At 44.7% G+C, this 15225-nt stretch overlaps 1 protein-coding gene across 9 annotated transcripts in view; it reads left to right on the plus strand.

Moving 5' to 3' along the window:
* The window catches only part of KMT2D (lysine methyltransferase 2D), a 109285-nt gene that overhangs the window by 32951 nt on the left and 61109 nt on the right, over positions 1-15225 (plus strand). For 6 of the 9 annotated variants that reach the window (XM_088138239.1, XM_088138233.1, XM_088138238.1 and 3 more), the window contains exons 10-23: positions 217-383; positions 806-937; positions 3648-4546; positions 4727-4840; positions 5755-5865; positions 6582-6686; positions 7583-7764; positions 8587-8751; positions 10661-10770; positions 11719-11766; positions 11862-12101; positions 13808-13954; positions 14057-14173; positions 14893-15029. In XM_088138239.1, coding sequence (XP_087994365.1) covers positions 217-383; positions 806-937; positions 3648-4546; positions 4727-4840; positions 5755-5865; positions 6582-6686; positions 7583-7764; positions 8587-8751; positions 10661-10770; positions 11719-11766; positions 11862-12101; positions 13808-13954; positions 14057-14173; positions 14893-15029 — 2674 coding nt within the window. The remainder of the gene's footprint in view (positions 1-216; positions 384-805; positions 938-3647; positions 4547-4726; positions 4841-5754; positions 5866-6581; positions 6687-7582; positions 7765-8586; positions 8752-10660; positions 10771-11718; positions 11767-11861; positions 12102-13807; positions 13955-14056; positions 14174-14892; positions 15030-15225) is intronic. The other 3 variants (XM_088138237.1, XM_088138240.1, XM_088138241.1) reach the window with 3 other exon arrangements.

The following is a 15225-nucleotide window of genomic DNA, read 5'->3' on the forward strand; positions in this document are numbered from 1 at the left end:
ACAAGCCTGAGTTATAACGGTTATTATGTCCACCACAATATTCACCAAGTAGCCTTAGACTACCATTCTCTATCCCTCTAAAGCTGCAACACAGGAGTAGTAATAAAGGCACGCTTCATAGGATTATTATAAGGAATATTTATAGAGAAATCTGAAGTGAAAGCTACTTGTAGTCTCAAACAATTCATCTCAAATGCTTCCTCTTGAACACTTTAGGCATATTCCCCCCGCAAGCAGCATCCCCACAACTGACAAGGTGGCTTCCCCCCAACCCCTGGAAGAAGTTGGTGTGACCAGTCGGGAACAACCAGAAGGTAACGTCAGCCCTGTCAACATGCAACAAGAAGAGCAAGTGCCGCTGGAGACTGGCCAGCAGCCCCTTGGTGAGTCACCTTCTTTCTACTTACATATATACCTTTCATGGCTGTATTGAATCTGAGAAGAACCACCATTTGTTCATGCTTTTTACAGCAATTAGCTAAGCTGAAACATGACATGTGCCATAATTATACACGAGTTTCAGTACAGATCTTACTTGGCAAATTGTTTTTGTTTGTGCCTTGGTGCTTTAGACTGCAAACTCTTGCATGGATAGACTCAGAAATCATTGAACAACAATCCTAGAGCAAGAAAACTTAGCTGCTATCCTGTTTTCCCTCCCTGCATTCATTTATCCATGAGTTGTAGATCAGAAGAAACCTTGAAGTCCAGCTTTGTGAAGAACCAGGCAGGGGGATAGAGTAGATTTGAGCTGTGTGCAGGTTCTTTTAAACAAGCTGCCCCGTGGTACATGTTTCTATTCCAGGTGCAGACAGACCTTTAGAACTGTGCAGTGAGGATCTGGAGGCCACTGTAGGGCAGGAGCAAATGGAAGTGGAAACAGCATTAGAGCCTGAAAAAGCCCCCTCTCCACCACCCCCTCCCCCAGTACCACCAGGTGAGTTCAAGTGCCATATTTTGGATAGTGCTAAATTTTAGAATACAAAAAACTTTCCATCAAAGTCAAGTCAGATTCTACATGCTGAATTAATCTTTCAAATATTCAATTTTGTATAGACTTCTTTTTCCTTAAGTTATGGCTAGTTGATTTTGGTTTATATCATCTTGATGTATTCCTATCAAAAATGCCATCTGATCTAGCATTCTGCAAAACAGCATAGCTCAAGCTCTGCCAAAAAAGCCCAGTTCAAATTGTGTAGCCAGGACACACAGTAAATTCGGAAATAGAGATATACAGGTAGTCCTTGCTTAACGATTGTTCATTTAACAATGGTTCAAAGTTATGACGGTCTTGGAAAGGTTGCCTTATGGCCCGTAAAGCACTTCCGGCTGTCGTAAAATATCGCACCGCCCCACCACCCGACTGGTTGCCAAGCGCCCAGCGATTACCAAGTGCCCATTTACAACCGGTTGCCAAGCGCCCAGTGATTATGTGATTGCCATTTGCAATCTTCTCTGCCGACCTCCCCATTGGAAGCCAGCAGGGAGGCAGAGAAGGTTGCGAGCAGAGGGAATGCGGCAGTGTGTAGGAATGGAGCTCAAATCCTGAAGATTTGAGCTCCATTCCTCCAGCCCCACCAAGGATTTCCCCTCCATTTGTGACAGGGAGGGGAAACCCTTCAGCAGTGTGAAGGAATGGAGCTCAAATGTTCAGGATTTGAGTTCCGTTCCTTCCCACCGCCAAGGGATTTCCCCTCCCAACTCAGCAGTGGGAAGGAACGGAGTTCAAATCCTGAACATTTGAGCTCCGTTCCTTCACACTGCTAAGTGAGGAGGGGAAACCCTTCGGTGGTGGGAAGGAACAGAACTCAAATCCTAAACATTTGAGCTTTGTTCCTCCAGCCCCAGGAAGGATTTCCCCTCTGTTCACCCAGGGGAGGGTAAGCCCTTCAGCAGGCTTTAGGAACGTTTCAGAGCAAAAGGGTAGAGCTGAAACCCTTCTGGCAGGCAGCCCTTTCGTTCTCAAACAGCTGCCTGCCAGGAGGATTTCAGCTCTGCTCTGAGCTGAAATCCTTCAGCGGACAATTCTTTTGCTGTGTCTGCTTAACAACCTGGGAGATAGCTTAATGACTGCAATCGGGAGTGTGCAGCTGCTTTGCTCAGTGACTGAGATTCCAATCCCAATTGTGGTCATTAAGTGAGAACTACCTGTATACAGATCAGCTGTTATACAACAAAATGGAGAATAGACAGATTTGGGATTGTTAAAAGAAGAAAGAAAATGTGTAGTATAAAACGTATAAATAAGTCATAAACAGGAAGACTGGGGCAAGAATGTACAGTAGAAGCAATTAAGCAGCTTCTCAAGGACATTGATATTCAAACAGACTTGATCTCCTCAAAGATGTGTTTTTGTTAGCCCTCGCACTCCTACAGACCTGCTAGATATTTAAACCAAATTGCTGTTTCTAAACTAAGGAGGGCCCTAACCTTAGCATGGTTCAGTGTACATTAGTGGTTTTAGAGGAGAGATATAAAGGATTCCATTTAAATCCAGACTCTGCCCATATGGTGAAGGAGCCACAGAAATCTCCAAACATGCCTTACTATGCTGTCCATTTTATGCCAACGCTCACTGTGAGCTGCTAATTCTACACCTAATTAAATATACTGGCCACTCTGATCAGTTGTTTTTAAACTTCTTACTCTCAGATTCAAATGACTCTATCATGACTCTGTTTCCTTAAGTGTGTCCAAGTTCTATCATGTAACATATAAGATGTGCAGATTGACAAAATCTATATCAATTTTACGTATCCAAGTCTTTTATGTACTGGTCATTGACTGTAACAAATATTCTGATTCTTGATTAGTAAACATGAAGAAATTGAGTTTATTGTAGTAGTGGCACAGGGTAGTGGCACAAAATGTAATGGAAACTGATACCATAAATGATAGCAAGAAAGTAATACTTTCTCATCATGTGGAAGTCTAAGAAAGAGCTGATTACAAATGGCCAGTAACCAACCTTATACTGGACCCAGCTACCTACCATTTCAAAATAAAGATTCAAAGAATTTAACTAAAACTAGCAGTCAGAGTGTTTGAGGAATCTTCCTGGTTTAAAAAAAAGACGAGTGGATAGGCAGCCTGCTGGTCTCCAAATTGTGGACTCCAATTTTTAGAAGAGAATAGGAGAATTGTACCCCAAAATATTTGGGGGAGGCATGGCTCATTTACTACCTTACTTAGTGTTGTATGTTGGAGGTGCCATATTTAGAATCTATATATTTATATTTATATTTACATTTACATTTTTATAATTTATATATTTTTAATATTTATAGTATATATTAATATATATATTTAGCCATTGTAATAGGAAAATTTCAGGAGCTGTGTACCTGTTACAAAGCATATAAGTCAACTTCTGCAGATTGGTTGGGAACGATTGGAAGGCACCAGGTTAAGGAAAGTTGTAGAATTGAAGCTTTTTACATGACAATATTCATATGTGCAAGAGTTTCCTGTGGCTTGTAAGTTAACTAAGCCTGGCCTATTGTCCAGTATTTTAGAGATGTTGAGGATAGACTTAGTTCATCATTTTGACTCTCTTAGCGAGAACATGTTTTTCCCATGTGTGAGGTTTGGCTCCTTTCTCTCTGAGTTACTTACCTTCCTCTCGTCTTCTTATATCCATCCCTCAGATCCGGTATTTTCTGCTCACCCAGAGGAGTCCCCGCTTGGTGCCAAAGAGCATCCTGCCTTTGAATTGCTGCCCACAGAGCCGGAGCCCACAGAGAGTCACATTGCACCTGCACCCTTGGCCCAGGAAACAGAGTCCTCTCCAAGGAGTCCTCTGCTTGGTGTGCTCCAAGATGGTTCTTCAGAAACTGTTGAAGAAGGAGAGCCCAGTGAAGAGCCCATGGACACGGAGGTGGAAGTGCCAGGCCTTGACAGCCCTGACAGGAATAGAATCCAGCCCAACCAAGAGGAGGAGGAAGAGGAGGAGGAGGAGGACGAGGTAGAGGTAGAGGTGGCAACAGCAACCAAGATGGAACATGAACAGAGATTCTCCCCACAGCTGAGTGAAGAGGAGGCATTAGATGAAGGGCATGTCACAGTTGGATCAGAACCCAGTGAGATTCACCTCAACTTTGCCAATGAATCTAAGTGCTCTCCTTCCCCAGTGGAGGTGGAATTGCTGGGCAGAACGTCTCTTCCAGTGGAAGCCTATGGATCTGCCATCCCACTTGAGGGAGGGGCTGTTGGAGAGGAGGAACTAGGACCAGCACCCCCATCCCCAAGGCCTCACCACTTAGTGAAATCGGATATTGTGAATGAGATCTCAAACCTGAGTCAGGGTGATGCCAGTGCCAGCAGTTTTCCAGGCTCAGAGCTCCCATTTGCCTCCCCATATCATGAAGGTGGAGGCTCACTTTCCCTCGAGATGGCTGGCTTAACTTCCACAGACATCAGTCTGCAGAGGGAAGATGGAGCCTCTTTGCCCCTGGGTGAAATGGATGATTCCCTGCTATATGATGTAAAAGGCGAATGTGAGAAGGGACGACGGCGTAGCTCCCCAGCCCGTTCTCGTGTCAAGCAGGTAACTGGATGCTTTCTGCTGGCTAATTTTGAACGTTATTTACTGTTTCTTTCCCACACTGTGTAATCCCCACCTGCATGTAGGGCGAGTCCTGAAGGAAGGGTGGTGAAATGGAGCATGTCTATAACTCCCCTATATCTCCAGCCATTATTCTCCCCCCTTTTTTTCTTTTGGTCATAGGGTCGCAGCAGCAGTTTTCCTGGGAGGAGACGGCCTCGGGGAGGGTCTCACACGGGCCGAGGGCGGGGCCGATCACGTTTGAAATCCACCACTTCTTCCATCGAGACACTGGCGGTAGGGGCAGCTTTGAGAAGACAGGATAATATTTGGGACTGGGATTGGATGGGATGAGCGGGATCCAGTACAAGAGACCTTACAGTTGCCATAAATGTGAGACTAGCTAATATAGAGAGCAAGCAAGGCCCTCCATTTTAATTCTTTGTGTGGCTCAGACATAGAGGCAGGGAGAAAACCTTTATTGATCCACCTCCAGTTGACTGGCCCTGTACTCATACCAATAATGATTGGAGCCAGTAGTCTGAGTTTTCTCATCTCCCTTCCTTATTTTGAATGGGTTTTCTAGGTGATTCTTCCTCGGTTGGCTGGTTGTATTCTAGCTATAATAGGGCTTCTCCCCTTTTAAGTGTTTTGGAGCAGGGCGTTGTCAAGAGATGGAGAAGTTATACCTGTTGAAATCTTTGCCTTCCTCTTGTGCTCTTTAAAGGATAGGATTTGGAGCAGGGACATCCTACCAAGGAGTACCACCCTATTGAAAGAGGAGGGCAGATTGTTTGAGTAGTTGGTAGGTCTCCTCTTCTGTAGTATGGGCAGGGACCTGGTGCATCTTTAGCAGGCTGAAGCTATGTGTCCATGTGCACTCAGCTGTGAATACTTGCTAAAACAGCAGTGCGTAAGTTCTGTCAGCTGAAGGCCACAGCAGGTTCTGTGCAGCATACCTAGGGCCACATTCCCAAAATGAAATGCATTTGGGAGCAATGTCTCGAGAATTTTAAGGGGTAAAATAGGTACCTTAAACCCCATTATGATCAGCTCCAATATAGGCAAAAAAGACCTGAAAAATTTGGCTCCTCCTGTTCTTGGGCTGGAAATGGGATGGCAGGCCACACTTTTTGCATGTCTGTTCTAAATGGCATTTCAAGCATTGGCAGCAATGCCTTACCTTGGGTTTCTGCACTCTCTTCTACAAGCTTGCTGATATTGACAGCTCCCCAAGCAAAGAGGAGGAAGAGGATGATGACGACACAATGCAAAACACAGTGGTGCTCTTCTCCAACACAGACAAATTTGTGCTAATGCAGGTGAGTCTGCTAACTTCAGTTGATTTCTAATTGCATTAATTAAATCAGTGGAAGGAAAGATGCACCCAGATTGATTTCTTTTGCTCGTATGGGTAGGACGCAAGGGAGGGCTGAAAAAAGTGCAAATTTTACTATTGTAAACCCTGTACCATGCAGAGCTCTGGGGCGGTGCTCCCTGCTTCAAAGCGGGAGGAAGTTGCCTTCCAGGGGGAAGCTCTGTCTGTTTCCAATAAGATATCCTGTAGCCGACTGATAGCACCCAGCTGAAGTCAGTATCATCTTGTCTTTCTAAACTTGGATTTTCCACAGTTCTGATAGGCTAGGTTACTGTGGAAGTGTATTCAGTTTCTCACATTATAATTGGATGTGTTCCATTCTTGCATGATTTGCTTTGTTAGAGAACGAGTTTTTCATTCTAGTGGTAAATGGCAGATTCCATTGACCACTCTGAAATCAGGGAAATTTTTCAACTGAGATATACTTGGAACTTATGATTTAACCAGTTAAAAGCCAGATTGCTATGCAGCATCAACTTTTTATGGCCAGCTACCAGTGTGCTATGACAGCAGGAAGGGGTGCTAATGAAATGCCTACCTTCAGCAAAGTAGGCAGGAATATTAATATGACAAAACAGTAGGAGTGGATAAGTGGAAGCTTTCCCTAGGCTCAGAGAGCCCTGGTTGTTCTTAGCCTGATTGTTCTTCTTTCCTGGATAGGACATGTGCGTAGTGTGTGGTAGTTTTGGCCGTGGTGCAGAGGGCCATCTTCTGGCTTGCTCTCAGTGTTCTCAGTGTTACCATCCTTATTGTGTAAACAGCAAGGTAAGACCCACTTTTAGCTGCTCTCCTTCCCCAAAGTATAAAATATGGACTTAACAGCTTCAATTTCTGCCCGACATATCCCTAGTTGTGCAATGCAATTGGGTTTGCATGTTTATGTGATATATATTGTGCACCCCTCTCCCATAAGTAACATGGCAAACAAAGGATGAGAATTAGAATTCAGCAATCTGGAGTATATCAGAGGAGGAGAGTTTTGGAAAATAGGGTTCCACATCTCAAGTGTGGTACATGTCATTTGGTTTCTCATGGGATTGGGGGCTTGCCTGTTTGGAGAGAAATAATAGATATACAGGAAGGATTGGGGTGGGGATCATTTTTTTTTTAAAGGAAACTGAGTGTCACATATTCTGGCCTGTGGAAGTCCTATTAGACCCCTAGAAGTTGAACTATAAGAATCTAGCGTATCATTGGAATTTATTAGGAAATAACTCAGATTTCTTTAAAAATCCATTTATATGAGATAAGGAGAATTTTTACCCTATTCTCTATCATCTTGCACAGTTATTAGGCTTAAAGAGCTTATCTGTGCTTATCTATGTGCAGTGAACCCTATGGGATAGCAGTCACACAACTAGTTTATAAGCAATAGGTCCCAAACATCCCATCCCATTGTTATTTTACTGCAGCTTCCACCATCCTTAGCCAGTATGGGGCATGGTGCCTTGGGATGATAGATCTTTTGTCCTACAACATTAGCAGGCAAGGCTGAGAACCACCAACAGAAAGGGGTGCCAGATGTTCTGAAATCCATATGCCTTGGATCCCAGTAAAACAGCATTGCATGCTCTCAATAGCCTCTTCCACCAGCACCCACCAATCTTTCAACTTTGTATAGGTCTCCCTTTATACATGTCTGTCTCTCTTTCTGTGTTAAGATTACTAAGGTGATGCTGCTCAAGGGTTGGCGTTGTGTGGAATGCATTGTGTGTGAGGTGTGTGGCAAAGCATCTGACCCCTCCCGCCTTCTGCTCTGCGATGATTGTGACATCAGCTACCACACATATTGCCTGGATCCACCTCTCAACACAGTGCCCAAGGGCGGCTGGAAATGTAAATGGTGAGAGACAGATCAAAATTTCTGTAGGGAGCTCTGAAGGGCAGATTACACTGTATGTTAACCCGTAATATGATTAATTTGGGTTGTTGGTTTAGCATAATGTATTTACCCATGTGTTGTAACTTAGCATATGCAAGAACAACGCCTCTGATTATTTAATGAATCATGCTTTAATAGTGTTTCATTAGCATGGTATGCAAATTCAACCTATATATTTTTCTGCAAATGAAGTGGAAATTAGGTATCATAATAAACTCTTTTTCTCCCAATCTTTACCCTTGCACTTGGATGATATACTTAATTCCTAGTAAGAATCTGGCTAAGTACATTTTCAGCTATGTATAAAATCAGGTATTTTGAAATACATTATAAAGTAACATGAGATATGTAATTTCCAATAATGTGTCTGTAATTTTCTAAAAACAGGGCATTACCTCCATGCATTATTTATTTAATAGAACCATTATTTTTTTAAAAAACCATTCTGATATATTTGCATAGTTATGCCATTTGTAGTGGCATGCTTGTAATGAAAAATCAGACTTCCACAGTGTAACGCCCTCCAGATATTCTGCAATTACAGCTCTCATAAATTCCCACCATCAGTCACAACTATGAACTGTGCTGACTGGGCATTATGGCAGTTCCCATCCAATAGAATTGGAAGGCAGGGATTAATGGACGCACATATAGAATCCGGATGTAGAAGAGAGAATTCCTGAGCTGCTATTATCACTTTGAAATATTTCTGGATTTCTGTTCTTAGAGATAAGGGGAAAATAGATTGAATCTTATAGGCAGCATTAATTGTTTGCCCACCAGGTGTGTGTGCTGTGTGCAGTGCGGAGCAGTTTCACCTGGCTTCCACTGTGAATGGCAGAGCAATTACACCCACTGTGCTCCCTGCGCCAGTCTTGTCACTTGTCCCATCTGCCATGTGAAATATGTTGAGGATGACCTCTTAATCCAGTGTCAGCATTGTGAACGGTAAGTCCCAATCCCTTTACTCACCTGGTATTGCCATTTCGTAATGGTATTATATTTACGTGAATCTTTTTGGACCCTGGCACCTGCTTTTTTCCTGGAGCATCATCTTAATGTAGCTGCCTTACTCATGGACATTTCAGCTTGCAAAAGGGTAAAGTTCAAGGAAGTTAATATATTGTAGAATTTTCTTTTATGTCTTTTTCATTATTCATTGCAAATTCTTGCTGGTCTTATTACATCAGTGAGTGACACAGATGAGAGAGTGAGTTAAAGCCATGAAAATTAGAGGGAAGGGAAATAGCCTCTTGAAAGTTTAATGTGTGGCATTTATGTGAGCAACAGGATGATATTAATCTATAGATCAGTCTTTCCCAACCTAATGTCTCTAGATGTGTTGGATTTCCATCCTGGCTTAGGGATAGTGGGAGCTGAAATCCAACATATCAGGAGAACTGCCAATAAAGGAAGAGTGATCTGTAGCTGTTGACTGTTAACATCATAATTGATCACCATAATCACACTGGCAAAAGAATACAGGTAGTCTTTGCTTAACATCCATTTGTTCAGCAATTATTAGAAGTTACAGCAGTGCTGAACAAATGGTAGTTACACCCGGTACCCGAAGTTATGGCTGCTGTAGGGCCCCGCAGTCACGTAATCAACATTCAGGTCACTTCAACTCCCCCCACCCACCCATCTCATTTTGGCCACCCTGCACTTTGCTGCCTCTGCTGGCCTTGCTGCCCCCAGTTGACCTTTGCCACCTTCTTCCTCCTGCTGCTGATGAGGTGCGCCTGGCCTGGCCCTTTGCGAAGCAGCTGCTGGCCACACCAGGCCTTCTTCCTGAGGCCATGTGTGCCTTTGTCCAAATCATGTGTGGCCTTCTTGTGAGGCTTTCAGATTGCATGTGGCCCTTGTCTAATTTGAAAGCCTTGCAAGAAGGCCATGTGTGATTTGGACAAGGGTGCACGTGGTGTCAGGAAGAAGGCCTGGTGCGGCCAGCAGCTGCCTCACAAAGGGCCAATGGAGCGCAGGATGGCAGAGGCAGCAGAACGTAGGCTGGCCAGAAGGGCAGAGATGAGGGGAGAAAGGCAGGTGGAGGGAGTTCAAGAGGAGCCCGTCTCTTACCTTACCGAGGCTCAGGGCTGGGAGGAACCAAGCTGGGAACGGCTTGGATCAGGGTGGGTCCTTGCCTGTGGCAAAGGGAAACCAGTGGGATTCAATTAATGATGGCAATGGGGACTGCCAGGATTGCTGTCGCTAAGTGATGCGATCATGTGACATCATGCTTTACAACCGTATCGCTTAACGATGGAAATTCTGGTCCCAATTACTATTGTAACCCAAGGACTACCTGTATGGTAATACCGTAGTTTATTTTTTGGAGAAAAGCCACAGATACTGGCTATGATGTGTCACTATGTGGCTCCTAGTTCTGGGAATCCATTCATAGTGCTACCCTGTTCTGGTAGTGGGCAAGGTCATCCTGGGAAAGGAGTAGAAGATTTCCTTCACAGGTTAGGAAACAGGCTGATTGCCCTTTGAGGACTTAGTGTTCTTCTTTGGCCCTTTGTGAGAATAGAAGAAGAACTAACGTGAATAATGAAAGATGTGAGAAGGAGCATATTCAGTGGCAGCATGGACTTGCAGCAGTAGTTCAAATGCTGTAGCTTCCTCCCTTTTCTCTTAAAATGTACTAGAATGCTTGAAGTGGCGTATGTGTGTTTCCCTTTGCCCTTTCCTTTTACCTTGTATTTTCTGCCCTCAAGAAGATCATTGCAAGAACAGTCTTACTCCTAGAGGGACAAACTGTAAGGCAAGAGCAGCACCTGCTTTTAGCATTTAATGGTAGCAGTATCCACAAAACAGGAGACCAGGTGGTACTGCTCTCTGACTGTCTGTTTCTCAGGTGGATGCATGCTGTATGTGACAACCTTTTCAGCGAGGAAGAAGTAGAACAGGCAGCGGACGAGGGATTTGATTGCACCTCATGCCAGCCATATGTAGTCAAGCCTGTTGGTGAGTACGAGGGTGGGTGAGAACCTTTTGATCCTCCTTTTTCAAAGAGGAAGCAGCAGTTACTGGACAGAGGACTGGGAGATGAGATCTATATGGCACCCTTTTCAAGATGCTTGTGTACTGGTGTTCTGGCAAGCATACACTGATCCTTGCCTTGGGCACCTTTTTTCTTGTTCTCTGAAACCTACCAGGAGGCTGAATCTAGGAATGGTTCCTATAATGCCCCAATATATATTTTTGGAATATTTGCAGGAAATTAAGAATGACTGCTGGTGTGCTCATAGCTATCAGCTTCCCTATCACAAGATAGGCCCACCATGGACCGTTTTGAGAGGGTGCTTTATTAACATTCTCTCAAACGTGGAGTCATCCTAACTAAGAAAGATATCCTGCTTCTTAGAGTTGGCAGAATGGATCTCTTTTACTTACAGTGTAACCTCATTTAGGTGATCACTGGTTACTCCCACTTCTGAAAAGTCTTTTTTAAGCCAAGTGTTGCAGACGCAGGAGCAAGGGCTACAGTTGGCCTCTAGATGAGTGTTAACGTTAAGTGGCTTGAAGAGATTGCCCTCCAGATATTAGAGGCCAAGAGGGAAAAAAGCAGATCATGGCTACATGAAGGCTACAGCGAGATTATTTGGGGTGACCGTTTGGAGGGTATGCACTGAATAAAAAGTGGTTGGAAATTATAAACAAGCATGTAATAACACAGCTATAATAGGACAACGCTGAAGCTGCTGGAGTTGGAAGTGAAGAGGATATGGTGGGTGCCACTGGTAGAAAATACTGCATGGGAGCAGAGTAGGGGAGAGGCTGGGTATGAGGTATGCTCTTAAAACATTTAGAATGGGATGTCTGGGTTTATTACATTTGTCTAGGGGACCCAAATAATATTAGTAAATTGACTTATTGCCCCCAGCAATGTTTTACCTTTTGTTTTCTTACAAGTTCCAGTTCCCCCTCCAGAAATTATTCCAGTGAAGATCAAGGAACCAGGTAAGTTGCTTAAATTTAAATACCTTAAATTCCATACATCTGACTTGCAACCAGGTAGATACCAAGCAAGCTTTTCTTCTATCCTGTCCGTGCAGAGCCCCAGTATTTTCGCTTTGAAGGTGTTTGGTTAACAGAGGCGGGCATGGCAGTGCTACGTAACCTGTCTTTGTCACCACTGCACAAGCGTCGGCCGCGCAAGACTACACCAGCAACACCAACGATGCCACGGCCAGGCATGCTTAATGGTGAAGGTGGATTAGATTGCCTCGGCCCTCTGGGTACAGATGAAAAAAGGGGTGGTGATGTGGAAGCAGACGAAATCCTGAAAGCTGAAGGTTTGTGCTCGTCCTACCATTTCCTTGGGAAAGGAGTAAAATAGCTCCGTGGTCTCTGCAACATAACACTGATTGAGATTAGATGCCGCAGCTGCGTACTTGAGTTCTTAGAATCAGAGGCCCTTCTAGTCCAGTCACATGACCCTGACTGGCGGGAGAAGCTAGGGCGCGATTGGCATGGTTGTAAACTCTTCCGTTTTCCTGCTGTGGAGAAATTAGATTTTTCCCACCTGGGTGGTTCTGGGTAGTGAGTTTGGGGCGTGCTATTTCAAGCAGAGACTGGATAGGCATGTGTCCCGGATGCTTTAATTTGGATTCCTGTGCCAAACAAGCATTTGGGCTGGATGGCCTACGGCCTCTTCTAACTCTGTGTTCTTGAGATTCTATGGCTGAACCAGTTTATCCATTTCCAGACGTAATCTGACTTCTTGATTAAGGATTGTTTATTTTTCTGTTACAGCTTTAATCTGAATTGATTTGTAGTAGAAGGAAAACTGGGACCCTAACCCTAACTCCACCTCCATCCCCAAATTAGTTCTGAGTGCATATGGCAAACTCCACTGTAGTAAAACCTCATTTTGTGGACTGCCGTTCAGCAGGCCTCAGATGTAAGAAACAAATTCCAACTGCAGATCCCCAGTAATGGAAAAGCCTGGGTTTTTTTAGCAAATCAGTCTGGACAATTGCATAAAGTATATAAATGTACAGGTAGTCCTTGAGTTACAACGGCATTTGGGACCAGAATTTCCATTGCTAAGCAATGCAGTTGTAATGCACAACATCACGTGACTGCATCGCTTAGCAATGGCAATCCTACACAAATAGCATTAGTAATCCCTATTGCTGTTGTTAAATGAGGATTGTGGGTCATTAAGCATCTCTGTGCAACTTCCTGCTGGCTTCCAACAACTGAAGTCAATGGGGAAGCCAGCAGGAAGTTGCAAGTCCCAAGCAGCTTGCAAGCAGGCTGGCAGGCAGGTAAATGGCTGCTGACGGATGGGAGAAGGAGTGAGGGGCTGTGCAGGTGGCCAGGGAGGTATGGCACAAGTCCAGCAGGGCTTGGAGTGGCTGCTGCCGAGTGGGAGGGGGCATGAGGGTGTGTGAGTGGTGAGGAAGGTGTGGTATGAGCACGGCAGGGCTTGGGTTGGCTGCTGCCGAATGGGAGAGGGTGCGTGAGTGGTGGGGGAGGGTGTGCAAGTGGCCAGGGAGATGTGGCACGAGCGCAGCGAGGCACAGGGAGGGTGCATGAGGGTGTGGGGATGAGGTGCAGTGCAAGTGCAAAGGGACTGGGGAAGGGTGCATGGGTGGGGGAGACTTACCCGAGCAACTTGCGACCTTCCCTGCCAGCTTCCCCATTGACTTTGCTTGTGGGAAGCTGGCAGGGAAGGTCACAAATTGCAGTCACATGACTGCAGGACACTGCAACTGTTGTAAGTGCAAGCTGGTTGCCAAGCACCCAGTTCATGATTACGTGACTGCTGGGATGCTGGGATGGCCAGAACTTCAAGGACCAGTCATAACCACCACTCGTTCAGCACCATTGTAACTTCGGCCACTGAATGAGTGGTTGTTAACGGAGGACTACCTGTATATAAATTATGTGATTTTACACAAATTGTATAACTTTCAGTTTAATGGATACCTCTTCTATATAAAAACAATGGGAGACATTGAAGGGCTTGTTTCTGTTTTCCCTCCCACTGCAGTTAGCGTTGAACACATGGAGTGTGAGATCAAATTGGAAGCCCCCCCTACTCCGGACAGAGAAACTACAGCTGAGGCTGATATTGGAAAAGGCCTTTTGGAAGACTCTGAGGAGGTCAAGAAGCGGAAGCGGAAGCCCTATCGCCCAGGTATACATTCCTTGCTTTGGTCAAGCACTGATGAGCCTGTATTCCTACAAAGTTCTGCTTCCTAGCTCTGCTCTCACTTGTTTCTCCTCTGCCCTGGAACAGGTATTGGAGGTTTCATGGTGCGACAGCGGAAATCACACACACGCTTGAAAAAGGGTTCAGTACTCTTAGCAGAAGTCTCTCGTGAGCTGACAGCTGCAGAAGGGCAACCAGAAGAGGGCAAGTGCTGCATTTGTATTTGTACTTCTCTCTTATTTCCTCCAAATAGTCTGAGGTTAAGTATATGTGTGAGGGATTTCCTTTTAATCTAGAGCAGGAGTCACCAACATGGTGCCCTCCAGCCCCAGTCACTGGAGGGGGCAAGTTTGGGAAGGCTGTTAAAACTCTCCTAATGTCCATAATCTTTTTTTTTTTTTTTTTAAGAAAGAGGATTGCATTTTCAGACACTCCTCAGTTTGCTGGCTGAGTCATTTACATCTAGTGTTCAGTTACATATATTTCTGCTTTAAATTATGGTACATATTCTGACCTATAGACCTGCATTCTCAAATTTGGAATTAGAGTTGGGGAGGGAGGGAAGAGTGTCAGAAACTAGGACAAAAATAAGTGATGAAAACAATAAAAGGCAGGAGTAGGGAACCTTTGGCCCTCCAGATGTTGTTGGACTAAATGTTCATCATACCTGACTTTTGGTCTTGGTGGACGGGGTTCCTGGGAACAGGAATCCAACCAGCTTTGGCCTCAGAATTTGTTGTTGGGAGAAAGACTAGTAGGGAGCAATAATCATCAGTGCTCTGTGCACTTCCTCTCCTTTTCCTTCCTAACTTTCTGCTGAACCTGAAGGTTATTGCAGCAAAGCCTGCAATATGTGCTTAGCATTCCCAGGCTTTGTTTGTTCATACAGGGCCATGCTAAACTCAGTCTTCTCTCCTTACCAGGAGTGCAACCTAACCCACCTGCTGAAAATCCTGCTGAGACCTTGGCTGAACAGGGAGTGGTTGAGGCTGATGAAAAGAAGAAACGGCGGGGGCGGAAGAAGAGCAAGCTAGAAGACATGTTCCCTGCCTATCTTCAGGTAAGAGTGATGTTTTAGTGCAGCACTCCCCAAACTCTTGGCCTTCCAGCTGTGTTAGGGATAATGTGAAGTTTTACTGTAGTTTCACACACCTGAGAAAAACAAGCCTAGGAGAGGGCTAGATTAGTGGGAGATAAATGTCTCTGGGCAAGGAGTACCAAAGTTCCTTTAGTCCAGTTCTTGTTGTAGCAGCAGT

The sequence above is a fragment of the Python bivittatus genome, unplaced genomic scaffold (assembly GCF_059951505.1).
Source record: "Python bivittatus isolate LINGU-HERP-01145 unplaced genomic scaffold, Pbiv_v1 ctg000220_np1212, whole genome shotgun sequence".
Lineage (NCBI taxonomy): Eukaryota > Metazoa > Chordata > Lepidosauria > Squamata > Pythonidae > Python > Python bivittatus.